This window comes from Sturnus vulgaris, chromosome 2 (genome assembly GCF_052056855.1).
Source record: "Sturnus vulgaris isolate bStuVul1 chromosome 2, bStuVul1.hap1, whole genome shotgun sequence".
Lineage (NCBI taxonomy): Eukaryota > Metazoa > Chordata > Aves > Passeriformes > Sturnidae > Sturnus > Sturnus vulgaris.
The window spans coordinates 10,795,932-10,823,823 of record NC_142244.1 but is presented as its reverse complement, the minus strand read 5'-3'; the positions used below and the strand labels follow the sequence as shown (position 1 = coordinate 10,823,823).

General features: G+C 37.9%; 1 protein-coding gene across 2 annotated transcripts in view; it reads left to right on the top strand.

Annotated features, from left to right (window-relative positions):
- Positions 1–27,606, top strand: part of USP25 (ubiquitin specific peptidase 25) — an 88,945-nt gene extending 61,339 nt beyond the window's left edge. The window contains exons 12-26 of one of the 2 annotated variants that reach the window (XM_088157797.1): positions 176–271; positions 585–746; positions 3,173–3,381; positions 3,596–3,666; positions 7,086–7,314; positions 8,567–8,764; positions 10,177–10,316; positions 13,021–13,134; positions 14,887–14,982; positions 18,213–18,391; positions 19,137–19,215; positions 20,998–21,077; positions 25,580–25,703; positions 26,384–26,579; positions 27,010–27,606. In XM_088157797.1, coding sequence (XP_088013923.1) covers positions 176–271; positions 585–746; positions 3,173–3,381; positions 3,596–3,666; positions 7,086–7,314; positions 8,567–8,764; positions 10,177–10,316; positions 13,021–13,134; positions 14,887–14,982; positions 18,213–18,391; positions 19,137–19,215; positions 20,998–21,077; positions 25,580–25,703; positions 26,384–26,579; positions 27,010–27,182 — 2,146 coding nt within the window. In that variant the 3' untranslated portion in view covers positions 27,183–27,606. The remainder of the gene's footprint in view (positions 1–175; positions 272–584; positions 747–3,172; positions 3,382–3,595; positions 3,667–7,085; positions 7,315–8,566; positions 8,765–10,176; positions 10,317–13,020; positions 13,135–14,886; positions 14,983–18,212; positions 18,392–19,136; positions 19,216–20,997; positions 21,078–25,579; positions 25,704–26,383; positions 26,580–27,009) is intronic. The other variant, XM_014872979.2, reaches the window with a different exon arrangement.
- Positions 27,607–27,892: the final 286 nt, after the last annotated feature.

Genomic DNA, 27,892 nt, shown 5'->3' with positions numbered 1-27,892 from the left:
GTGGAAGGGAAGGCTCATTTTCTTTTCAGTTCTGTTTTAGTGCTGAGTATATTGTAGGTTCTAGAGGGTGTGGGTTTTTATTAGTATTAATCTGTGTGGCTGATGGAGACAGACTTCATTTTCACTGTTGGGATACTATGGGCTGACACTATTTTCTAAATTCCATGTTTTACAGGTATATGCACAAAAACAGAGAAATAACAAGAATTAAACGAGATGAAATCAAGAGACTCAAAGAGTACCTCACAGTTTTACAACAGAGATTAGAACGGTACTATAGATAACTGTGTAAATGCAAATAGTATTGTGTGCTACATAGAATAACTCTTTGCAATTATAGACTTTGTGTGTAGTTATTTTTTACCTGAGATTTCCTTTCTATATCTCTTTTCTTTTACCCTTTCTTTGGAAGCTGTGTATGAGTGTTGTAATTCTGATTCATGAAACGTGCTAGGAAAGGTTTGCTTTAATTAACTGCAGTCAATCAGAATAAAACACAATTCTTTTTCTTTCTTTTTTTTTTTTTTTTAATTTTTTTTTTTGTATCTGTGAGTCATGGCATTAATACGTTTTGTGGTTAACAGATATTTAAGCTATGGTTCTGGTCCTAAACGATTCCCCTTGGTAGATGTCCTGCAGTATGCCCTGGAGTTTGCCTCCAGCAAGCCGGTGTGCACGTCCCCCGTGGATGACCTGGGTGCCAGTGCCCCTGCCAGTGGCACACTGCCACCACAGATCCCCCCCAGGTAAGGGCTGCCTCCTGCTCCCCAGGGCAGAGGCCACAGCAAACCAGCCTCTGGGAGACAGGGAGCACGGTCAGCTGCTTTGTTCACCAGACCAATAAAACCAGGCATCTCCTAAGGGGGGGTAGTGTAAAGTTTCTGCTCTTTTCTTTCAGCACAGCAGGCTTAGATAAACAAAAATGTTAATGGCCTGGGTTTGTCTCATGCACTCACAAAAATGTCTTCACAAGGAGATCACCATTTTCAAGCACAGCCCAATCCCATCTACAATTCTAAATAGAAGATTCTGGTGAGGTCACTGATTCCCATGTGTATTGTTTAAGACTGAATTCGGCAGTGTCTATGTGCTGCATAGCATCAAGGTTTCTGGTGTGCAGTTTATCTGTTACTTTTTGCCTGGGAGCTAAGCTCCTTTTCTGCTGTGCAGTTTGCATATCTTACCAAATTTGTCAGGAACCTAAATAATCTGACTTCTTAAATGCAAAGTAGCTAAAGTATGAGTGAGCTAAATGTCCAATAATGTTGTTTTTCTCCCTATTTAAGCTAGTAGCTCAGTTTAGGGGATTGAGTGTACACTCAGTCAGTTTGCAGATGATGCCCAGCAGAAAAGAACCTGGGGGTGCTGGTCAGCAGTGGCTGAACACGAGCCCAGGTGTGTCCAGGTGGCCAAGAAGGGCAGTGGCATCTGGCCTATATCAGCCATGGTGTGGCAGCAGAACCAGGGCAGTGACTGTCCCCTGTACTGGGAACTGTTGAGGTCACACCTCAATCCTGTGTTCAGGTTTGGACTCCTCACTGCCAGAAGGACATGGAGGTGCTGGAGCTTGTCCATAGCAGGGCAGTGGAGCTGGGGAAGGGTCTGCAGGACAATTCTGATGAGGAGCAGCTGAGGGAGCTGGAGGGACTCAACCTGGAGAAAAGGAGGCTCAAGGGAGACCTGATCACTCTCTACAACTCCCTGACAGGAGGGTGTAGCCAGGTGGGAGCCAACCTCTTCTCCCAGGTAACAAGTGAGAGGACACAAGGAAAGGGCCTCAAGTTGCACTGGAGGAGGTTTAAATTGGATACTAAGAAATATTTCTTCACAGAAGGGGTTGTTGCATGTTGGAATAGGCTGCCCAGGGCAATGGTGGAGTCCTCCCTGGAGGTATTCAAAATATGTTTAGATATGGCACTGAGGGACATGGTTTAGTGGTGGACTTGGCAGTGCTGGGTTAATGGTTGGACTTGATCATCTTAGAAGTTTTCTCCAACCTAAATAATAATATGGTGATAGAGTGTAACTTTGGATAAGCGGACAGTAACAGTTTATAACATAGCTTTGTATGTTGTATTTGGACAGTAGGGTTCTGTCTTCTGGGTCAGTCAAGGTTGTTAAATTTGTCATTCAGAGAAGTAAAGTATGTGAATCTAAAAAGGCTTTTAAAAGATTTCCCATGCCTTACTGATATAATGCCAGCAGAAATTGTGATGATTGATAAGAGAAGACAAATTTTTAAAAGGTACCTTTGCTTGCATGAAATGCAATATCAAAAATAATAAACTGCTCAAACTCCTGTATAGGAAGTTTATTCTGTAGAAATGTAAATATTGTGACTTTTTTGTCCATCTATAGAAACACCACAGCATGTTATATGGAGTGACATTTTCAGCTGTTAATGTTCTCAGAACTTTCTAAACTCCTGAAGAATCCAGATTCCTCAGGCTGTATCATGATGCTGTTCACAAAGTAAAAATTCAGTGGTATGCAAGAAAGATATTCAGATTCCTCTTATGGAGTGTAATTATACAGAGGTGATCTTGTTGATGGGAAGAGAAAAATCTATAACAAGTCTTAATTTTTATTACCCTGCTGCTCTTGCAGAATTCTCCTAAGATAGCTGCTTTGCACTTTGAGTTAAAGTGGTTTGGAACAAATTTAGATCGGTTGGTAGCACATTTCCAATGAGGCATAAATATCAGTTGTTCCCTTCATTATTGCTGTTCAGCTAACATAAGCTGTAGGTAGGACATTAGAAAAAATATGTCTGCTAGGACTAAGGCACATGAAGGAAGTTATTAAAGTGAGAATTTGTGCTTATTAGATTTTATGGTCATTGGCCATAAGACAAACTGCTGTGATTTCTCTCTGCCATTTGGCTGTAAATGTTTCAAACCACACTTATTTATGTGTATGACATGATTTGAAATTGTTCAGTAGTGTTTCAGATAAAGCAAACTTTGTTGTTGTGCTAATATGTAATACACTACAAAGCTTTCAGAATTTAAATACTAATTCCATATTGCTGTTGTGGTTCTGGATTGCACTTTAGGAAATTGTTACCTTTAAAACACCCGTTTTCAGATAAAAAGTTTATTTTTATGGTGTAACTTCTTGTCTGTCTATGTGATGATTAATTTTTTATATTTCATGTTTTGAATGAATGCAGCACAATAGAGCAGCAAGGGCCTTCATCATCAGATGTCCCAAGCACATCTCCTGTACAAAGATCAGTAATACATAAACCATTCACACAATCACGGATTCCCCCTGACCTGCCAATGCATCCGGCCCCAAGGCACATCACGGAGGAGGAGCTGTCTGTCCTGGAGGGCTGTTTGCATCGCTGGAGGACTGAAGTAGAGAATGACACAAGAGGTAATGCCACACTCTGGGGAATACATTTGCTGTAGGAAAGGATTTGTGCAAGTGGGGGAAATCTTTCATCCAAGAAAGTTTAGCTTTTGGCGTGTAGATAGATGTACCATGTGTGAAATACACCCCTGTTTGGCTTTCTGTGAGATAAAGATGTAGTCATGTGAAATTATACAGCCTTGTGGAAGAGAGCTTCTTTCTTCTCTTTGTCTTTCAGATTTACAAGAAAGTATATCTAGAATACATCGGACAATTGAATTGATGTACTCTGACAAAACAATGGTCCAAGTAAGTACAGTTTTGGCATGAGATAATTGAAAATAGATCCTTTTTGGCACTTTGAAGAATTTCTTAGATGCTTGAAAACAGAGCAGGTATACATCTATTACATAGTGTTCTGAGAAATTTCATTGGAAAGTCATAACGAGTTTTGTAACCCCTTTAGTTGTGCACAGTCAGATGAACAATAATGTTGCAGTATTTTACAGGTGACATGCTTAAATTCAGCCAACCGTGATGAAAAGCCCAGATAGGTTCTATCTCTGATCCCTGTGTTTTACCTGAATGCAGATTCACACAACAAAATTTTATTGCCCTTATTTGCCTATGTGCTCAGTAATCTTATGGCTTTAAGGTGGTGAAGCATTAGACACAGGAAAGTAGTATTTACTTTGCTGCTTAGTGCCACGTGCATTGCAACTTCCATGCTAATACATGGAAATTCAAGGCTCCCGATTTTGATTTGTAGATAATTCCAGTGAGTGGTTTTGTTGCTATTGACTTAGTTTTTTGTTTCATTGTTTTTGGGTTTTTTTTTTTTAAACTTTGTCTAGATTTTATATCAGTCACAACTTTGATTATTAGTCTAAGCTCTATTCTAGCAAATTCTCATCTGCCTAATCCGAACACTGTTTTTAGAATGTTTTACTGTGGAGTTGTGGCTCCTCTGCTGTTATGTTCACGTACTCATGTTCTCTCACTCTGACAGGTTTTAAGGTTAAGGATTACTTCCTCTGTTACTTTCTGTTAGTAAAATGAACTATTTTCATTCCAAGTAAGATCTGTTCAGCTTACAGTTTTCCTTGAGGTATGTTTTCATTTTGTACATGGCTTCTAATAGTTACTGGCAGCTGAACTCTGATGTTAAGGATTTCAGGCAGATTTACCTAGATGACTTTCTTTAAGATTGCTGCTAGCAGGCACTTTTTTTTCCTTAATACTTGTGTTACAACAAGAAGGCCACAGGCTACATGTCACCTAACAGCAAAATGAATTAATTTGGTAACTTGCATCTGAATCGTCTGCCTGTGTTAGATTAGGTGTTACAGAAAGAAATACCTCTAGATAGGAAAGATGCTAGTCAGATGTCATTACAAAAGAAAAAAGACATTACTTGGTAAAACACAAAGTGCTGAACCCATCTGAAATCACAGGCTGGAAGGGAAGCTGCCCTTCTGCAGCTCAGCTGGTTTGTCCCTGTGGCTGTTTTGGCACAATAGGAAAGAGGCAGGTATGCAGAGCTGTCTGCTTTTACCTGCCTCCCTCTGTCTCGGGGTGATTTGATAGCTGGGTATTGCCCCATTTCCTGGGAGCAGTCTCACAGTTCTCTCTGCACAGTACAGTTGCACGATTGCAGTCTTGAAGTCAAGTTGTAGGCACATAAAACTAGACACATTTTTAAGACAAACTTATAATATTTTTAGGATGCTTCCTAGTGTATTTATGAGCTATTTGGGAAGCTCATTGTCTTCTCCTTTTGTCCTTTTGGATTCTAAGGAGATACAGTAGTCCATAAAACCTTTGTGAAATTGTCATATGAAACATATTCCCAAAACATTTGTTTCATTGTCCTGAATGAATGTTCCATCAGCCTCTTACTTATTTCCTTCCTTCTGTGAACTTGCTATTGGGAGACACAACTGTTTTTTTGTGGGAGTTCATCTTGGATATAGCAGCTTTGACATACCTGTTCTTCTGTAGCTACACGTCATGGGGTTGGTGAAGCTCCATTCCTGGTTCATGAGTAGTAAGTGTAAACCAAGAAGTTTAATGCCACCTATGTTTGTGTTGCCTTGTGCTATTAATTACTGTTGATACCATGGCTTATCACAAGAGATTCCTGTTGGTACTGAATTCACCTGTTCCCTGGTCACACACCCGTGTGGGGAACCTTCCTGAAAGCTCAGTGTGGATGACTGACAGCTGCTTCTCCTGACTTGAAGGAAAGGATGGGGACCCTCAAGCTGACCCCAAGTTAGGATGGTTTTAAGTAAAACAATTTAAATTCAATGGGGATATTTAGTTCCCGATTTTACAGTAAGAAAATTTTATTTTGACAAACTCTAAAGAGACACCTTTTTTTATAAATTAGGATCTGCATACATTTCTGTGCATATGCACAGGCTTTCAGTCATTTTAAGGAGGCTTTCACACTGGTTTAATAACAGATGTTAAAAAACCCCAGAGCATTCAGATTTAAGGACTTGCCAGGATTTCTTCTGTGTATGCTTCTTGTGTTTGGGAGATTGAGAGTGCATTTTGGTCTCTGGAATGACAGACTGATTCCAGCTGCTGTGCAGTCACTCTGCTTTACAGTTCAAGGGGAGTTGCAAAATCTCTAGCACTTGCATATAGCCTGGAAGAGAATGATCAGGTTGAAAATAACTTCAAGGGTTTTTCCCAGTCACAAGTGTATATTTACAGTTGTTGCAGTACTCAAACGATATTTGGGAAAAATACAGAGTACACCTTGAGTTAAAAAGACTGTTTATCTTCAGTCCAGATTGTGACATGAGTACAAGCTGGTTTTGGGGTTTTTCATCCCAGCTGAGCTCTTGTCATTGAGGCACTCTGTGCGTAGCAGGGAAACTCATCTTTCCCTTTTATGTTGCATTTGCTATTTCAGCAGGTTAAAATGAGTCAATCACTAAGATGTTTTCAAAAGACTTGTAAGGAAGAACTCATCCATTCTGCTTCTCTTTCTCCTTCAGCTTTCCAATTACTTAGGTAGAAACTAAATTTCCCATTGTTCTTACTTGTTGGTTTACAGATGTAACCTGGGATTTACACTAATCCTAGAAACTGCTATAGTCCTTTGCCTCAGGAGGAGGAGAGGATCTTTTCAGGTCTTCCATGCCTTATTTAGCTTTTCCTGATACAGTTAAAATACTGGAAGACAGTTGTATTCCTATTCTCATGCAGGAATTTTATTTTTGGGTAACTGCAGCAGATATTAATGTAAATAAATTCTTTTACTGTCACACAGAAAGCACTGCGTTTATTACGTTGAATTTGCATGTGCCTTTCCAGACTTTTTGACAGGTTTGCCAGGTCAGAACTGAAGCAAATCATAGGCAGTCAAGGCTGACTTATTTGAGGGTTTTTTGGTAGATACAATGAAGGTAGGAATATTAAGGAATTAAGAAAAGAGGATGTTTGGCAGTAAAGACAGAGTAGACATTTGTCATACACTAATATTTTTAAGATCTCCTGTAACTAGTAGTGGTAAGTAACATAGTTCCAAGTCCTTATGCTTAGTGGGTTGCTACTTTTACTTGTTTTTCCTCTGAGCTGTGTTTTGATCCTGATTAACTTTATTTCAGTTAATTTTATTTTATGTAGCAATTATTGCTGTCATACAATAGGAACTAAATGCTGTCAGGAAGGGTTTCACATTTGTTTTGTGTTCTGTTTTGTTTTTTTTTAAGGTTCCTTATAGGTTGCATGCTGTCCTAGTTCACGAGGGTCAAGCGAATGCAGGACACTACTGGGCATATATTTATGACCACCACCAGAACAGATGGATGAAATACAATGATATTTCTGTGACAAAGTCAACTTGGGAAGAGTTGGAACGGGACTCTTTTGGTGGTTACAGGAATGCCAGTGCATATTGTTTAATGTATATCAATGACAAGGAGCAGTACTTGATACAAGGTAATGTTATCCACACAGATTCTGCATGATTTAGAATAGCTGAATACATTGGTAAAGCAAACTTCTTTCCAGATTGATTTCCAGATTTTTGAAGTGTTTTTAATAGTTATTGAAAGTTTTATTCCTGCTCCTGTCAGGTTGTTTTTGTGGGTGGAACAATTGCTGTTCAATTTATAAATCAATAAAGATAATGCTAGTGTTTCAGCATTATTAAGATAAAAAAACAAACTGTTTGCTAGTTTGTCAATATTTTAGAGAAGGGATTGCAGAATTTTGGAGGGTTTATCTCAAGATTAGAAGAGAAGTATGGAAATACAGAAATGAGCCTTTTGACATTAAAATCCTCATTTAGCTGCTTTTTTTCCCCTTAAGCTTCAGAGCCCTGATACACTCTACTGGAGCATGGAAACTTGAAATCTTATGCAGTAAATTGAAATGTGAATAATTTAGCCCTACCAACCACACATCAAACCTAAGTAATAAGTGGTTTGGGAAATTTTTTTCAGGTCATGTAGGAGTATGCAGCTATAAGGCTTTGTATGGTAGTGTTTAAAGAGAGGACAGAGATCCCTTAGCACAAAGTTTTTAATAATGGTAGACAGAGAGGTGTCTGTGAAAAGTGTCCAGAGATTCAGTAGAAGGTCATGGAAAATATTGAAATTCCTGTTTTTTTTCATAGGGTAGAAGGCTCAAGTGCTCATTTATTCAGTTTTTAAATGAGAGACAATATTACCCTTGACATTCCTACGTTGCCATGTTGGTGGTGCATTTGCATCCATAGGGTGTTTGGGCCCTGTAGGCTGCCTGTGCCATTCCAGTTAAATCTGGGGCCTGCTCACTGCAGGGGAAATACTGCTGGTGGATCCTCTGGGATACCCCTGCAGAGACCATTGTCAAAGCAAAAGGAAGATTACTCAATTTAGCTGGTGTTCTTATCAGCTGGTTTTCTGAATTCTTGTAGGTCCACTCTCCCACTCTCCTTCCCCTTTTCTCTTGGGAAGTTTAGTTGTGTCCAGCTCTCTGTGGCAGTAATGCAGTCAAGCAATGGTGGGGATTTTGTGGGTATTCTCTGAATGTTCACACAGAGTGCTCACCAGATAGCAAAACCAGTTAAAATTAAAATAGTTTTAGAGGTTTGGTGTTACACTGTACATTTCTGGTAATTCACTTGAGGATATCCCTTGAACATACTTTCTACTTTCTTTTGTCCTGTTTTTTCTTTTTCTGAAACTTACATTTCATGTTACTACAGAGGAGTTTAACAAAGAAACGGGACAGATCCTTGTTGGAATGGATACGCTGCCTTCTGATCTAAGGGATTATGTCAAGGAAGACAATAAACGTTTTGAAAAAGAGCTTGAAGAGTGGGATGCAGAACTTGCTCAGAAAGCACAGCAGGAGAAATTGTTATCTCAGATACCCAGGGCACCAGCACCCTCACCTGCTCCAGGTTAGCTGCTTCTACCTGTTTGAAAAGGGAGTAGGACCAAAAATCACTGGGGCTTGCATATATCGTTTTACAACGTAACAAAGGAAGAGAAAGTTTATTTGTGTAATCTTGAATTACAGCTATTTACTTGGCCAAGGTAACTATACTTAAAGTTTAGCCTGTTGGGGTGGGTTTTTGCATTTCATTTTTATTTAAAGAAAGTAATTAATTATTTATTGGTTCTTCTGCCTTTTCCCTCCCAGTTGTCCTGAGCTTTCCCCCCCCCCCCCCCCATAGAAACTGAGGCTTTTTAAGATACATCTCACCAGTCTGTAAATGACGTATTTCTTCTAGTCAGGATGATTTAGTGTGAGACCTACATTCATATTTTAAATTAGAACAGCATTTAGATCTGAAGAGCAGAATAATGTATTTGGTGTGGTGCATTGAATAGATTTAATGATAGTAGGGCCTGCTTAAGAAATTACTGTGTGGAAATGAGGGTATTAAAATTATGGAAAAGATTCTGACCAGCAGCTGTGAAGCTTGTAAGAACCCAGCTAATAAAGACCACTGGCAATTGATTATAAACCAGAACTGCCAGGTTTTTGGTAGCATCCACGTTTTGCTCCATTGCAGTAGGCAATGTGAATGTTATGTGAAAGATGACATGATGAATTTTCTGTCCAGATGTTCTCATTGCTGCATTTGAATCCTGAAGATTGAGCATACATTTCTCATAACTATGTGTGACTGCAAAATGAGTGTAAGAAGTGCAGCGATTTAATGGCATTGTTTGTTTTGCAAACTCTATGGACAGTTGCTTTATGTTTTTTCATGAGTTCACAAACACTTTGAGTTTCATGATATTTCTTTTGTTAGTAATGGAAAGTACAAAACGAATTTTTAGTCTGCCAAAGTCTGGTTTCATCATGTAAGGAATATAAGACACTATTTATACTAATCAATTTATTGTTCTCAAGTGGAGGAGACTGAGATCTCCCTTTAGGCAGAAAAATATAATGTATTTGTTATTTTGCAAAGTAAAAATAAATCTTACACTCAAGTGGCTGGAGGTCATTCCATATGTTGGGCCTGTATCCCGCAGAAACTCCAGCTAGAATCTCACCTTTGTTCTCAGTCATTCCTGGTGATTGATTGATGAACGCCCCTCACTCAAGAGCCTTTATGGGTCTATAGACAGGACAGGTCTATTCTTCCTAATGTAAAATCAGGGGTGCATTTTTAGGGGAGTGTTTAAAATGACATGAGACATAGACTGGGGTTAAGTTGTATTTGTGAATTGTGTTACCTACCCTGCATTTTCTGTGTGCTTACCTCATCTATGAGACAGTGATCCAAATAAAACTAATCAATCTAAAATTCATGCTTATGTTAACACACAAAATTGTTATCTTATTTCTGTCACTAAGTTCAAGCTGGAGAACCAGAGTATTTAGAGCAGCCATCAAGAGCTGATATTTCAAAGCACTTAAAAGAAGATTCTGTTCAAGCAATCAATAAAGCTTTAGCTGAACAAGAAGATAGAGGTCCAGAAGCTATAATGGATACGGTGAGGATATTTTGAAGCTTGAAATACTTTTCTGCTTTTATTTTGCAAGTGAAAATGATACAAAAACTGATAAAAGGGTGTGAGTCTGGACACTTTGAACTGAAAATTGCATTTTCTTCAGGGACAGTCCAACAGTAAAGTCCATCTAGAAACTGTGTACAACAGTTATGGCTGTACTGCAAAAAAATACTAAGATCTGTGTTCTCTAGGGGATTAAAGGGCTTGTCAGGAGTACAGCATATTGTTCAAATTACAATCAGCTGTTTGTGCCCACCGTCTTTTAAAAATGTTAGATGATCCCATGTATTTTTGAGGAGCAAACATTGGCAGTCCATGTAAAAGACTTGAAAAATATTGCTTTAGACATTCAGGTTTTTCTCTGGGAAATACAAGAATATAATTGACTTCCTTTGACAGACCTGTGAAGGTTGACATAGCTTTCAAAAATAAGGGGTTTTTGAACAGTATTGTGTAGCTTTAATGCAGATAGAGAACGTGATGAAAATAATTTTTTGTGATTCATAGGATGTCTATATTAACTCAAAATGTCTGTAATAATCAGTGTTGGGTGTTTCTGTTTTCACTTTTTACAAAGTATACTAAGAGGAATGGGACAGTAACTATTTTATGCATTATTAATGAAATATAGTATTTGACTATTTTTAGTTTCAGCAAATATTTTTTTCCTTCCCTATAAGTAAGTAGATAAATGACAAATGTGTTTGCCACAATACTAAGTGCCATTAAAACGATACATGCATCTGTCTTGGAACTATATCCATAAATGTACAGTATGGCTTCCTTAGGCATCCCTAGTAACCACTAAGGATATGAACAGTTTAGATCTGTGCAAAATGCTTCCTAAGATCAGATGTGAATCCTCATTAAACAGAACTAGTCTGGCCCCAGATACCTTAAAACCTTTGAAAATTATGTGACAGCTTGTTGGCACCCTGTTGACCTGCTGTGTTTTCCACCCCTCCTGTGGTGTCAGGAAGGCAGGGAAGCACACATCCTCTGCTCAACTGAAATCAAAACTAACAGGGAAATTCATCTAACTCTGGATGAAAAGATGCTCTGCCACTAAAGCCTTAGGCTGCTGCATATTGGCCTTTTTTGAGTTCTCAGAACAGCTTAGTGGGAGGCTGTTTAATATGTGTTGCTCCAGCTAAAAAGGTGGCTATGGAGATAACAAAATTCATGATAAAATGTCCTTCATAAGGCTGTCCTTCCAGGGTTTGTGGGCACCATCCCAGTGGGATGTGAAAGAATCTTAGATTTTTTTTCCACGGATCAAGTGTTGTAGTTCAGGATAATGGCACTTGGCACAGTGGTCAGCCTTAGGACTTTATAAGACTGGTTGGGGAGCACCACGGTCTGTTTAATGAGACAAAAGAAAAAAAAATGAAATGGACTTCAGCACTTAAAATGTAAATTTCTAGTTAATTTGAAGGTACTCTGTTAACATTTAAAAGCTGTTCTCTGTATCTTCAAATTTCACTTGTGCAGAATTGTGCTTCCTTCTCAGTGTATCAGCATGCTTTCTAATTATTCTGCTTCCATATTCATTCAGACATGCAGGCATATATTCCATTATTTCGCTTTTAGTTTATCCATTTTTAAAAGAAGGAAAGCCAACATATAACAGGATTGTAGGTTATTCACCACATGTTCATTATGCCTTTTGTCCTTTTTTTTGGCTTTCCTTTGTATTTATACAGTGTTGGGTGTAAATAGATACTGAGTATGTTTTTGGAATCTTTGTTTAAAAGTGAGGCTATTGTTGCAGTTGCAGAACAAGTATCATAGCACCTTGCAAGTGCTGGGATTAGAGTCAAGGTTTAAATACTGCAAATGTTGCAAACTGCCTGTTATTCAGTGATAGACTACAAGAGCCAAGATTTATCTCCATTGTTTAAAACTTACTTTAACATACCAAGAATTTTAGTGACTAGGATAATTTTCTCATTTTCTGTTTAATTGCCCTTCTAAAAAACAAACCAGTTGAATGCTCCTTTAAATATTTTTTAAAACATCGATATTGATTGTTAGAGCCCTTTTATTTGTTTGTTTGATTTTTCTTTTTCTTTTTTTTTTTTTTTTCCTCCAAGAGCATCGGGAAATGTTAGCTTTTAGTTTTGTTTCTATCCTGTAGTGTAGCTTCATTAGGTATTTCAGATATTAAGTATCTGACCTGGCCCTCTTCAAGGCTAGACTGGATAGGTCCCTGAGCAACCTGATCTAGTGTGACATCTTTAGGACAAGATGATCTTTGAGGTCCCCTCCTAAACTATTCTGATATTTTATGATATACTTAGTAATTTGGGGATGAAATGTACAAAAAATGGTGGTTCACAGACTCATCCTTTGCCAATTGACTTAAAATTATAATGGATATTAGAGTTGTAATACTGTTATACTAATCTGTAAAGGTAGCATTAGTGAAGAAAGAACAAATGAAATAATTTTAGTAATTATGGCTTAATTTTAAAATGCATTGCTTAAAAATTATAAATATCACTTATAGTCTCTAATTAGATACGGTTTCTGAATTCTTCCAGAATTTCAACAGTGGACATCATTGTACTAGAGATCAGCCTGTCAGTTTGTATCTCTCCATAATTTGACTGTATTTTCTGATGATGATGATGACGATTCTTTTTTTCCCCTGATAACACGTGCTGATAATGGTTTTCTTCTGCAGAGCTCTGATAATGCCCCAGCTCAAGCAGCTCCTACCCAGCGAGTGGTAGAGGTGGCGATCCCTGATGTAGGGACTTTTGTGATTGAGTCAGAGGAGGGGGGTTATGACGATGAGGTACCTCTGATTGCAGTTGTGTGCCCCACTCCTCCTCGGTGCTTCCTTGTGCTGCCTGATGAGAGTTTTTGGCATGTTTTGCACACTGTGACACCTAACAGACTTCTGCAAAACTAAATGCATAGCGATTTTTAATCTTTGACAATGTCATAGTTTGTCGTGAAATATGGAAGGAAAGCACTACAAACTCTAATGGGGCACGCTTTGCATGGTATCATTTACACTGGAGGTATATTTGTCCTCTTGTGGAGGTTGAATGCTTGTGTTAGGCCAGGTAGCCTTCAAAATGCTGGTGGATAGACTGCACACTGCTGCATTATTTAAAAGGTGACAGGACGCTAAGGGATGTTCTTAATGTTTGTGCTTTCTTGTCAGTCCAGTAAAGCTCATGTTCAAGTCTGTTCTCTTATTTGCCAAGCTTTTCAGGCTTTGGGGATTAAATTAGCCATGGAAATAACCTGAAACTGACATGGCTGGTAGGACTGAACCTTGCAAATTTTAAAAACGATTCAGACTCGGGGTGATGCATGTACCTGCTACTAGTTGAGCAATAATTGAGGGGCCCATTGTTTTTCTGAGAGTCATTGTTTTTTACTGCCCAATTTCAGCAGCAGAAAGCAACACTGCTGGTCATTAAACTGCGCTGCCTTGTCTCTGCTTACTCCAGGTTTAGTTTGGTTGGGAATAGGGTTGGTGCAGCCTATATTCTCAGGGGTCTGAACATGCATTCTTGGGAGGCTTTAGCTTCCCTAGGCAAATAGATATTTCAGGTCATTGTGCCCTGGAAGTGTGATCAGTTATAACTGGGAGGATGAGGTGGGGAATAAAGTGGTATAATTGACATCACACTGAGTTTAGCTTTTCACAGATGTGTAGTCTCCACCTTGAAAGAAATGAGAATTTAACCTCATATAAACCTGCTTGTGTGTTTCTTTTTACTTTTGTCCTCATGCCATTTTCTTTCTAGAGCTTAACTTTCTTGCCTATTTCCCTGTTTGTTTTGTGAGTGTATTCACCTTTTTTTAATGTTTTTGTGTTTTTATGCTGTGCCAGCAATACCTTGGGCAGGGAGAGGAGGAGTGTTTTCCTTTGCTTACAGATAAAAAAGGAAGAGAGGCTTTTCTGAGTAGCTTGGATGTATCAAATTGTGTGTAACTTATGTGAATAGCAGTGAGAGATGTCTTGTGTTTGGCTTGGTGTTTGTTCATTGTTTTGAGTTTGATGTTTAAGAAGTTGTCTATAGATGCTTCAGGGATTGATTGCATTTGTGGCAGTGAGTCTTATTTTGAAATATGCATAAAATACAAGTGGTATAGTTTACCATGGTTTTAGTGCATATCTGAAGTGTGATTGGACGATTTTTCTACTTGGAACTTTTTTTTAAATCTTTATATGGGTAGCACTCATTCAGTGTGCAGTTTCTGCTTGGTACTAATGCTGAACTGTGCATGATTTTTTCCAGGAAAGTTTGGTCTGTGTAATTTTTTTTTTTTACACAGTTAACACAGTTTTGTTGTGTGTGGTTTTTTTTTTGGTAAGATTCCTTTAACGTTGTTACAGTAAAACTGTGTATATACACACGCCATGATTTGATTTGCAGAATATGCTCACCAGATCTGTATTGAAATGTGCCATATCAATTTATGCATGCATTAAGTTGCTTTTTTGTCTTGCATGAGACTAAAAGCATATTGAATTTAGTCATTAAAATATTAATCATTCAAAAATTTTACCTTAAATCCCTTGTGGCAGGTCATGCTGACCCCGAACATGCAAGGTATTATCATGGCTATAGGTAAAGCCAGGAATGTTTATGACAGGTGTGGGCCAGAAGCAGGGTTCTTTAAGGTACAACTAACATTTTCAACTTTTTCTCCTCTGACTTTTCCTGTTAGATATGCTACTCCCTCTATCCCTTTCTGCATCTAGAGTCTTTTCCTGCGTTTATACATACTTGTCCGTATCAGTCCCTCATTAGATATTTCTCCCTTGAAAAATACTTACTTTTGCCCTTTTGCTATCAGTAGCTCATATACCTTTCTTTTAACCTTATAATAATAGTAGCAAGTAACAAAATAATAACATGAAATCTAGATATGTGATCAATATAAGTATATGGGGTTTTTTCTCCTGTTAGTAATAAACCCCATGCCTTTGCTAGATTGTGGGACATCAGTATTTTTTTTTTACTGAGGGACTTTTAGTCATTTGTTATTTATTTCAAAGAGATGCTCTTAGTTTGTAATCCTTGAAAGATTTTTAATAAGTTTAAATTGCTTGCTTTTGTGTAACCACATGGGTGTCAATACTATTTATTTAAGCAGTTTTTTATTACTGGGAATTAGATGTTAGGTTTTTTATGGTGATTAGTCTTCACTGTGACACCAGATTTAACAGTGTGTTCATTTTCTTAAATACACAAACTTCTGAGCATCTTTAGCTTGTGCTCTTTTGAATTTTCAGGGTATTAGAAAGGGAATTTCTTTGACATGATGTAAAGTGTAAAATCCTCTCAAATGTGATTTAGAGAGGAGAAAGAAGTTTCTTGCTTGTCATTGAGTAGCAGTCTGTTTTCTTCTTAATTGTTATGGTGTACTTTCACTAGAAGAAATTCTAAAAGCCACAAACTCCTAAACAAGCAACAAACAAAAAAACCCTAACATCACCAACAAAAAGTGCTGCAACCCCTTGGTAAGGAAATTGAAACCTCATGGGTTGGTTGGTTTGTCTGCTTGTGTGGGTGTTAGAAGTGGATACTTAGAGAAGGGTTAGAACCATAATGTGTTTGCAGGGCTCTGCTAACTGAGCCTGATCTCAGGGAAGGGAGAGACACCTGCCACAGCCTCTGTTCAGTGAAACTGGGTCTGTTTGGGATTTGGTGCTGGTTGCCTTTTTTTTTTTTTTTTAATTTATTAATGAAAATATGTAAATTGTTTTTTAAGCTGAAAAACAATCCTCATTTGATTAAATCACTCCTTACCTGAAAGTTCAATTATATATAATTATATTTTTTAATATGAAGGGTGTTTTGATAATTTTAAAACAGAAAATTACTTCCAAATAAAATTACATTTAATGCTTTAGGGTTAACAAAATCATACTCAGTTGAAATTATTTTCACTCTTCAATTTTGAATCCTTAAACATTTAGGCTTCACAGGGGCAAAATCTCTTTGAGTGAGAAAATGTTTTGACATAAAGTAGAAAACTTTCCTTACTCATTTTCTGCTGGATCGTGTTTGCAGTAGCTTAGAAGAGGTGAAACATGGTTCATTTTAAAGGAATACATAAGTATGAGTGGATGCAGATGAAGTGGGGTTGTTTTGGGAGGCATCAGATCAAATCTCTCATTTTCCGATAACTTACTATAAAGGCTTCTAGGGTGTCTTTTAATACTGTTACTGTATTCCTTTATGTGTTTGGTTTTGATGAAATTAGTGTTTTCAGAAAACGGGGGGGGGGTTCTATATCTTTGTTTTAATGTTACTCAGGTGAAACTCCTTTGGTGCAGGTCATTGTTACTGCCAAGGTTTAACTCCCCCTCTAGATCTCATGTTTAAGACATGACTAATATTCAGATATTTCTTGGTCAGTGATCTCTTCAAATCATTGTTCTTTAACCATTATAGTCAGCTCCTTGCAGAATGTTTCCTTTAAGATCTTTATGTAATATCCTCAGTGAGAAAATGAAAGCATATGTTTTTTCTACTGTCCCTTTTTTGTGTAGAGAAGTAATGTTTTTCATTTTGTTAAAGATTACTAAATCTGTAGAATCCCACATTATTTTAAAAATTATTATGAAAGTAATACATTTTTTTCCTACTTCTAAGTAATTCTATGAAAAAGAAATGTCTAATACCAGTTTAATTTGCTTCCTCTATAAACAAGGTTTAATTGTTAGCCATGTTGACTTTCTAATGGTAGAACTTCCGATGTATGATAATGGAAGCTCTGTGGCTTTTGGCATTTATAATGTTGTCCTAAACATCCTTTTTAATGATAATGCAATTCATGAGTATTTAAAGATATTGATGCAGAGCATTCTCCTAAGTTTGAAAAGTCTCCACATGCTCTATGTTTAAACCTGTATGATTAATACCCTACATATTTAGTCCTGAAACAAAATGTGTTATTAGCAGAGGATGAGAGCCCAAATTTCTGATACTTAAATGTCAGCTATTACAGCATAAAGGCATTTGAAATCCTGAACAGGATTTTTTTTTTTGTGACTGCTTTAGTGCTTTGTTTTGTACATACGTTGTTCTGAAACTTTGCTAATGTGTTAGGAAACCATCTAGTCACCTCCCTGTTTTCAGAGGGAATTTATGGAAGGTGTGTTAACATTTCTCACCATTTTTCTAATTATTGTTCTTCTTGTTCCTGTTCCTGCTGTATAGTTTCAGTGAATAAAATCTAATGAACATATCAAATGATATTCATTAAAACCTAATGTGCTGGCAAAGCTGGAAAAATAAATTATTCTGATCATCTCTAAAATTTTTCTAAAATACTCAGGGCTGCATCCTGTCATATAGGGCAATACTGTTCATATTGAATTATTATTTTCTTTAGAAATCCTATAATTTGGTTTTCATTGAAAGACATATTTCATTCCCACTCTAGTATTTTCCAAATCATACATGTTCACTAAACTTTCTGTAGGGTATTTTTTATTCATATCTTTGCATTTAACCATATATTAGAGGTACTTTTTTACCTTATGAGACTTCAGAAAATTTCATAAGGTCAAGTGCCTGGGATCTTATACTTTTCCTGGGCTTAGAGAAACATCACTAAAGATTGGATAAATCTCCTCTCAGGGAGACATAGGATTCAAAAGCAGGGAAGGTTTACTTGGGATTTTGTCAGGCTTAACTGGTGAGAGAAAGTACCAGCTTAACAATTTATCTGTGGTTTTGTTTGTTTTCTTTTTAAAAACATAGTTTAGACTTCTTAGAAGGGTGGTCTGTGGAGCTGTTAAAAAATTCTATAGGCAAAACGCCATGTTACATAAAGTATCTTGTGTTCTTTGAGTTAAAAGCCAGAAGGAATAATGTCTATTTTTTTTAAATTATGTAGGCAATTAAATTGGAATACACACGTCTGCTAAAATTAGCCCAGGAAGATCCACCACCTGAATGTGATTATCGTTTGCGTCATGCAATTGTTTACTTCATCCAAAACCAGGCACCAAAGAAGATAATTGAGAGAACATTACTGGAGCAGTTTGGAGATCACAATCTCAGCTTTGATGAAAGGTAATAAGATCTGCACATCTCATTTCCTGTGTTCATGAATGTTCTCTGATGTGTGGAAACAACCCCTTCATATTTGGCTGGTGTGTTTGGCTTTATCTCCTAGTTAATAGCATGCAAGTTTACAGAGCAGATCATCTTTATAAAAATCCCTGTTAAAAGAGTAATCAAGAAGTTGAGTTTCTACACATCTAAAATAAGTAGAAATGCTCAGTGTTGTTCATAATTTTACACATAGATTTCTCCACCTTCTTTCACTGTGTTTCCTCACTACCAGCAGTAGAGGGCAAAGCCTTTCTAAGTGGGTGAGTGACTGCATGAGAGCAAGACAATGTCTCTCTTTCACTCAAAATTCCATCTACTTACTTATATAAATAGATAAATTAAAAGATTTTTCCCTACACAGAAATCAGACGGTTTTCTAACTTTTAAACTTCTGCAAAATAATTGTCAGGGAGTTTCAAACTGCCTGAAATTTAAAACTAAAAGGCTGAGCAATGTGGCAATTTAGCAAGATAAAACAAAAAATCCTTTAAGTAGCACAGGCCTCCATCACACATACTTCAAAAGTATGCCCTCTCCTGCTGATTATACCATGCATAATAAAATGTACATTTTCCATGGCATTTTGGTACTAGTTTGCATAAGGCTGTAGCTCATACTGTTTGAGGCTCCTGTCGTTGTAAGGATGATACCCTCTCTGAATTTCCAGTAATATTTCATGATTTTTTTTATTGCTTTTTGTAAGGTGCCGTAACATAATGAAGGTTGCTCAAGCCAAACTTGAAATGATAAAGCCAGATGAAGTAAATATGGAGGAATATGAGGTCAGTATTTCTCATGCTTTAAGTTGTAATTTGAAATAGTTGTCAGTAAAGCTGAATTTTATCTTCACAAATTTCTTCTTGTCTCAGACTAAGAAGTTAAAACTAGCTATTTATTTAAAGACCCCTTATTTGTCCAAAGGCTGCTCTTGAGCTAAAGCTTTTTTTTTCCACATCTGTCATTCCACTGTTGGAGCCATAAATAAGTGTCAGGTTGGAATCTGTCCTTACTGTGTTAACGAGTCTTGACGTCACTGACAATATTTTGTAATTTATCACCACGAGAGCCACATGGCTTTTTGTAGGCAGACACCGCTGGCAGGGAAGGAGAGTGGTCTGTGCCTAGCCTTGCTCATCTTGATAGCTGCATAGCAGGCACAGTCACATTTGTGCTTTTCCTCCACTTGTCTCTGCAGCCATTCCCATTTTCTTATGAGCAGCAGATTCTTTTCTTTGCCGAGACCATGCATAACCAGCTTATGCATTTAATTTTTCCTCCTGTTGTTTAGAAAAACTTGGAGGGAAAGTGAGAGTGAATCTTGGACATTAAATAATCGTGACTAATAGTTGCTAAAATAATTCATCTCACATTTAAAGCTAAGCCTGTAGCTGATTTTCCAGCATCAGTTTCAAGTCTGAGTAATACTGTTCATTAAAACCTCTTAACAGTGGGTATTTATGTCCTGGACAGATTCCAGTGCACTACCTATAGCTCCTTGTTGTGCTGGTAGGTCCAAACAACTTGATCAGGAGGATAATGGGAGTAATCTTTTCCTCACAAATCCAATGAAAAATGTTTTAATTGCCACTTCTCATTACCAGGTTTAGGACCTACAGTAGATGCTAATGCATTGTAGTGTGCCTCCCTAGTCACTGATAGGGAAGGACCCTCAGAGTGGCGTTTTAGTTGCATTTTCATGGATGTGCAGGGCTCAGCATTTTACCATTTTCTGAATGATGCTGCACAGAGAAAACAAACAATTCTGGACTTAGCTGTGGGAGTGTGGAGTGGGGATATCTTCTGTTCCTCTACAGAAAACTCCCCCTTTCTTAGCTCCTGCAATAGGTAGTTGGGGATTTCTCCATAGATTGTGCCAGTCCAGTATAGTGGGTTGGCATTTTATGGATGCTTTCTCAAGCTCTTTCTGTTGAATCTGCTAGTAGCTGTGTCTTATGGTGTGCTGTCCCCTATTCTATCTTTATTGCATAATTGAAAGTCAGCAGTTAACCCTCTGTAGAGAAAGTGCCTTTCTCACCTGGAGCATTTACCTGTGAAGTGAACCAGGAGTCACTTGGTATAAATGGTGATGCAGTAAAATAAATATTCTGCTCTGGCACCAACATCTCATCTGAGTTGCCTTTGGGTTTTTTGGGTTTTTTTTAGCACTTCCCATGTTCAGGATTTTTCTATGTCATTCTTGTATTGAAAATTAAGCTTAATATCTGGCATATGAAAAAGCTTTTCAACATTTTCTGAGTAGAGAAGAAAAAACATGATCTCGTATAATTTTACCTGTGGTTCTCCTAAGATGCTTTGTGTTCCTTTCAAATGGTAATAGGTTCTGTAAGAATAATCTCATCTAGAAATGTTTAAGACATTTAAGAATTTTCTTTTTATTGAGGGAGGGTGGATTCAAGTGGACTTTCCACATATGCAAGCCTACTGGTGTCCTTAGTACTTACTGTGACTATTGGACACTAAATTTAAGTGGAGGGGGGTGTGTGTTTAAAAAAATATATTTCATTTTTGTGGATGAAGTTCTATTTACCCTTTCTTACATGCAGAGATGGCATCAAGACTATAGACATTTCAGGGAAACAACCATGTTTCTCATGGTAGGATTGGAGTTTTTCCAAAAAAAGAGGTAAGTAGTAGTATAGAACTCAAATGCAGTAGAGCATGTGAAGGCAAAATGTAATATTGATAAGTAAAGCTATTTTTTAAATTAAGAAGTGCTTAATGTATTCTTCATCTTTGATAAGCATTTATTCAGTCTACTGATGTCTTCAGTCTTGCATCTTCCTATTATTAATTTCCATTTCCAATCTCTTATCAAGCCATGGGTTCTTTTCAGAGCACCCTCTACATGCACCCCTATTCTTCTCTTCTATTCTTGAGTGCTCTGGGTATCACTCAGCTATGAAAATCCTCCTCTGGCAGTACCTGTGCACATACATTTATCTGCTTTCATCAGCAGACACAATTAGTCTTTCCTGCTTTTTGACTGGTCTTCCCACTGAAGTGATTTTTATCTTCTGCATTAGACTGAGCCAAAACTCCACCTATGGTGGGCTCTAAAGGTCAGAGAAACATATGTGAGAAAAACTATCATGCATAGCTGTCATAGTTGTAGCTGATTTGCCTTAACTCCATGGTGATTCATTCCTTTCTCTTTGTGAACCAAGTCAGAAATTGTGGCTCTATGAAATGGGTGACATTTATGTACTTAATTCAAAACAGCTCAGTTTTATTCTGATCTACGCACACAACAAGAATGGTGATTACAGTATAAATGTAGTCAATCACTGATTTTTCATGTATAAAACAACAGGTAGAGAAATCTATAGCAGGAGTCAAATTTAATTCTTTGTCTCTTTGTTGTGTAGTAAATTGCTCCGTATTTCTCATCTTGTATCTTCCCAAAAAAGAAAGGCCTCAAACAATGCAGGAAAATTGATTGCCAAAGACACAGCCTTGCTTTTGTGAACGATACATCTTTTTATACTGGCAAACACAATGAGCCCAGAGTCTTGGGTTGCCTTTGGGTTATCACCATGAAATAAACAGTACATTTACTAGTAATCTAAACTGAAATATGCTACACTATTGGTCTTAAACAGTTTGTGTGCAAAAGATAGTCAGAAGATTGCCTGGCTTATTTGAAAAATAAACACCCTGGTGTTGCTTTATTCCTTAAAGAGGCAAAAATGTCACAGACATTGATGTGGTTTATAGGAAGCCCTTCATGCATCTCTAAGATTGCAGACAGGGGTGAAATATCTTCAAGATCCTTGGTGCTGGGACTCCAAAGTGGCACCTTCAGTTGTAAAATATCAATGTTTTCAATAAATTCCTTCTTGCCATAACATATTCTGGTTATGCCATGGAGGAGAGACGGAAGCACAGGTTTCTGCTATGTGCCAAACAAAGTTCTCCGTTATTTACAATAACTTTCAGAATTAGGTTGAGATGTTTGTTAGATAGCATCTTCATAATTTAGAAAACAAGCCTATTATCACCAATCTTACACTCTAATATGGGTCAGAAATAAAAGGTATAATTTCAGAAGTGCTTCACAAAGACAGTAAGACTAAAGTATAGTTAATGGACGAGTGAGATGTGGGTGTCCAGTGACCTGCTCTAGAGGCATCTTGTGCAAATACATACCTGTATTTCAGCTTCAGGTTCCCAGAGGACTCAGAGATTTACTGAGGTTCCCACCTTGCACACTTGAGAGAGCAACGGTACCATCCTTATGCTGGAAACGAGACTAAACTGCTCACTGATCCGTGTCAGTTAATTTAACACTAAAACCATAAAAATACAACTTTAAAAATACACATGAAAGGATAGACTTTAATAATAGAAATATGATCTTCATTAGTAGGACTGTTTTAAGGCTTTTTTTTTTTTTTTTTTGCCTCACAGACCCACCTCTCTGTTGACAAACTTTTCTTAGCTTCAATAACACTAAATAACCTAGCGGCACTCAATGTCTTGATGGAGCCAAAAGCTGACCACTATTCAAGCAATATTTACTTCTTTAATTGTAATGTGTTGAACAAACACAAAAATCAACATTAAACTAGTTTGGTGTATCTTTTTCATGCCTACTCTCAGTGGTCACTCGTGATCCTGAAGGCAAGTGACAAGGCCCACCCTTCACTGCAGCTGGAGAATTAAGGGGTCATTCAGGCAGATCTCCTTTGTAGTGTGGAGTAGTAACCTGCTCTGGCTGAGATGAACCCAGCCTTGGTAATGAGCCTTGGTAGGAGTTTTGCCTGCAGCTCACTCTTGTGGCAGCAACTTAGAAGTGAACAAACTGTATGCTTTAGCAGTTGCCTTTTAAGGTTCTTGCTTTTTAGTTTTTCAACTGCTTTTTCAAAGCAGTGCTAAAATTTTGCCATTCTCTGCTTTCTGTGTCTTTTCCAAAGCCTTGACCTAGTGAGCTCCAGAATTTTGTGAGCAGCTTCAGTGATTTTAGGCTTAGGCTGCACAAGCTTGAGCTTATGTGCAGTTCAGCAATGAGAAAGCAGAAAGCCAGCCATGTGCTGGACTGCATCCAAAGCCCTGTGAGATTCTGCCCCTCTGCCCTGCTCTGCTCAGACCCCACCTGCAGGGCTGCATCTATCTCTGGGCTCCAAGCACAGCAAGGACAAGGACCTGCTGGAGCCAGCCCAGAGGAGACAACCAGGATAATCAGAGGGATGGAGCACCTGCCCAGTTAAGATAGGATGAGAAAGCTGGGGCTGTTCAGCCTGAAGGCAGAGAAGGTTGCATGGAAATCTTAAAACAACCTTTGAGTATCTGAAAGGAGCCTACAGGAAGGATGGAGAGAGACATTTTACAAGAACATGGAGTGACAGGACAAGGGGGAATGGATTCAAACTGACAGAGAGGAGGTTTGGATCAGTTATCAGGAAGAAATTCTTTGCAGTCAGGATGGTGAAGCACTGGCACAGGTTGCTCAGAGAAGCTGTGGCTGTCCCATCCCTGGAAGTGTTTAAGGCCTGATTGGATGGGGCTTTGTGCAATCTGGTCTAGGGGAAAATGTCCCTGCCCATGGCACAGGGGTTGGAACCAGATGAGCTTCAAGGTTTCTTTCCAACCCGGGCCACCTTATGATTCTGTGGATCCGTTTGCTAATTTTACTGTAGTCCCATTCCTCAGACCCAAGATATATAAGGAGTCTTGAGCTTGGATATACAATCATGATAATCTAAAATAACTTACCTTGGTGTTAAATAGCATCACAGTTGTTTCAGGAAAGGGTCACACACAAGTGAGGTGAAGAGCAAGAAGAGGTTGACTAGAAATAAGGCCACTACCACCACTGAGTTTTAATTTGCATCAACAGAGCTGTTGACACTGCAGCTTCAACCTGCAGTTGGACAAATAACTGGTTTAAGAATGGAAGGAGAAGGTCCTTCTCTGGCTTTATAACCAGTAGTTCTTGTCATCAACTTTTCTTCCCCTTTCCTCCAACATTAAATTTTCAGCTATCTGGTCAGTTTTATTGGTGACCAGTGGTATGAAGAGTTTTCATGGCTAGGAAAAATGGACTTCAAGTAGCCCTTTCCTTAATTTTTATATTGTCTCATTGGGAGTTATTACCTTATGTCTTGAGTTTTTGACTTCAGAAAACTCTTGACTTGTATTCAGGTATGCTCTGTGTGCATTTCTAGCCTTTTTCATTAGCTTGGTAGTTTGATTTTGGTAGTTTCAGCTTGACCCATGAGCTCATACTCTCATCAAGAGGGAGTGCATAATGTCATGTTCCTATAACCACTCCCTTAGGAAGTTCCTCCTCCTAGTTTTTTAAAAAAATTTGAATAAAAATGAGATATCAAACTGCCTGTTTTTAAGGTAGCTACTGGAACTGCTTTCAGTGCTTGTCTGTCATAACTGGGTCAATCAGAGAATGAACCATTTCAGGTGTTTGCAAGAGATGGTATGCAGCAGTGTGAGGGGAGATTGTTCATCTGTGCATGAAGGGATCTCTGTCACTTATTAACTGATAGGTTCTTGGATGCTCTCTTGTTCATTCTCTACCAATTAGCCTTGCATTTATCTTCTGCATTCAGATTAAAGACAGAAATATCAACAGTCTAACAACACTTCTGCTTTTGAAATGTTGTGATGGCTTCTTCCATCACATTAGATTTCAAGTAACTTGGAAGAACTTACAGTTAGTGAAGCATAGAAATTCACAGTTTTTGTTTTAGAAATGAGGTGACAGTTTTAAATCGTGTTTGCTGGGGTGTAGAATGCTATCAAGATATTAATGGCAAAGGAAGCTCAAACCAAATAATGACATAAATGCAGTCAGGAAAAATTAAGTTTTCATGTATACTCAAGGCAAATCTAAAGCCGGTGGTTAAGTGAGTGAAATTATACCCATTGGTTTCAGTGAGCTTTGGATCAGACTTTGTGTGTAATGATCTAACCTAATAATAAAATAATTTGTTCTGATGTGTGTAAAAGACAAAATTTCATGGTTTAAAAAAAATTATGAAGAGATTGGTGGGGAGGGTTGGACTTGCCATCCAGCAAGTGGAATTACTTGTCCTTTGAGGAACACAGTAGTTACCTTGAAACAGGTGGTATGTGGATGTTGCACCTAATGCCTTTGTTTCTTCACTTCAGTTACATGGAAGCCTTGCTCTACCTTATCTATGCTTACCAGAATAACAAAGAACTCTTGTCCAAAGGCCCATACAGAGGGCACGACGAAGAGCTGATATCTCACTACAGACGAGAGTGTTTGCTAGTAAGTGAAAGGGGAACTATGTCTCAAAATGTTGAGTTTTCTGCATAGCTCTAATAAACTTAATTAATAGAAAAGTGTTGCTGTCATGAGCAACAAACCCAAAACCTCCCTGCATTAAGAAATTCAATACTGAGGCTTGTAAGGGGAAAAAAGAAAAAGTAAAAGAAAAAACATTATTTCCCCCCCCTTTTTTGAATAGCCAATCGTTTTCTTTATGATTATAGTGGGCTCAGTGCCATTTTGTCTGGGCTAGGTGGGAGTAGTGGTTGACAGTGTTGGTGAGCAGAGTCACCCTGCTGCCATGGTTTGATGGGGAGACAAATATTGGGAAAAGCATCAGCAATGATGCCTTGCCTGAAACAAGGTATTTTTATCTTGTTGTGTCCCTTTTAACAATAGTGAAAAAACAGAAGCAGGTGATAGAGTCTCAGTCTTAACAAAACAGCTGCAAGACTGGAGTTGGCAGGTATGAAATGAAGTGGCTTGAGGAGCTGCACAAGTTCAAGTGGATTAGTAGAGCATATGCATCACGGAGTAAAATGTTAAAACACAGTTGTGGTTAATATAAATTGCCAGGTAATTCTGCAGGAAGACTGCTTTAAAACAAACTGATAATGATGCATGGTAGACTGAAATGCTGTGTACTTAAAGGCTTTCCTTTTTTGTGGTGGTTTCTGAAGAAACTAAATGAACATGCTGCAGCACTGTTTGAATCAGGAGATGATCAGGAAGTAAATAATGGCCTGATCATAATGAATGAGCTTATTGTCCCGTGTTTGCCATTACTACTGGTGGATGAAATGGAAGAGAAAGATATTGTTGCTGTGGAAGATATGAGAAACCGTTGGTGTTCCTATCTTGGACAAGAAATGGAACGTAAGTCATTCATTATTAAGGGAAAAGGCCCTTTTGCACCTTTTTTATAAGTATGGTATTTTCAATGTCTGGAATTAAACCTGTGCCTTGGTAATATTTTTTTGAGCTACTCTGTCTTTTTAATAATCCTGTACATATTTAAATTAAAAGTTACTACTGGGGTATCAGGCTGTAAAGGAAACATGCTTTTTGAATGGAAAAAAAAAAGTGGTGTTAGACCATCTAAAGGGGAATTTATATCAACATCATCTTACTAGGAATTGATATGTCCTAGTTACTGCTAGTAGATCTAAAGAATATTAATTATTCCAAGTGAAACTCCTGCGCTACTACTCATTAATTTAAAAAAAAAGTCAACATTGGGCAGAAAAAGGACAATTCTACATGCGGACATAAATGCTTATTTTTGTTTTTCTGGTTTGATTTGCAGCCAACTTGCAAGAAAAACTGACAGATTTCCTGCCAAAACTGCTAGATTGTTCTACAGAGATTAAAGGTTTCAATGACCCGCCAAAGTTACCCTCCTACTCCACACATGAACTGTGTGAAAGATACGCCCGAATCATGTTGTCACTCAGTCGAACTCCAGCCGATGGGAGATAAATTCTGCAGACCTTCCTAAGCACATTGTATAAACTTTTTTAGTTCTTAAACCTTGCCTTCCTGTCACAGGGTTTGCTTGTTGCTGCTATAGTTTTTAACTTTTTTATTTTAATAACTGCAGAAGAGAAATGACTGTACAAACTTTAGCCAGACTACAAACGATTAAAGCTGAGAATCGCATGGCACTCAGTCGTTTCAACCAGAATTGATGCAACATGCAAGTCTGATCATTATGGCAAAACTGCTTTTTTGCCATTTACCTGTTACAGTATTACTTTGCTTTTATCTTAAGATCCTTTACTTTATCAACAGCTGTCTGGATCATTTTGTGACTGCAACTACTTTAAGTGTCCAGTGCTGTGTAAATACATGGTACTTGGTAGCTTGTAAATGAAAAGAAAGAATAAAGTTTTATTTATGGCTACTTCTGTGTTTGCAAGCAGATACCTTGTATATTATTGTAAAATACGGGTATTTTTAGAAGAGATACAGTATATTGATGGGTTACTCAATTTTATAGATAAGGTTCTTCAGGATATATATGGCCAGTTTCCTTTCAGGTACTCGGCAATTACTGTATGTGAATATATTGAAAAACTGTCACAGTATTACACACAATGGTGTTTTGTATATTCTTCACTGGTCTGTATGATACTGCACCTGAGCACTTTAGTGTGCGTGTGAATGGCCATGCCAAATCTTTTCTAATA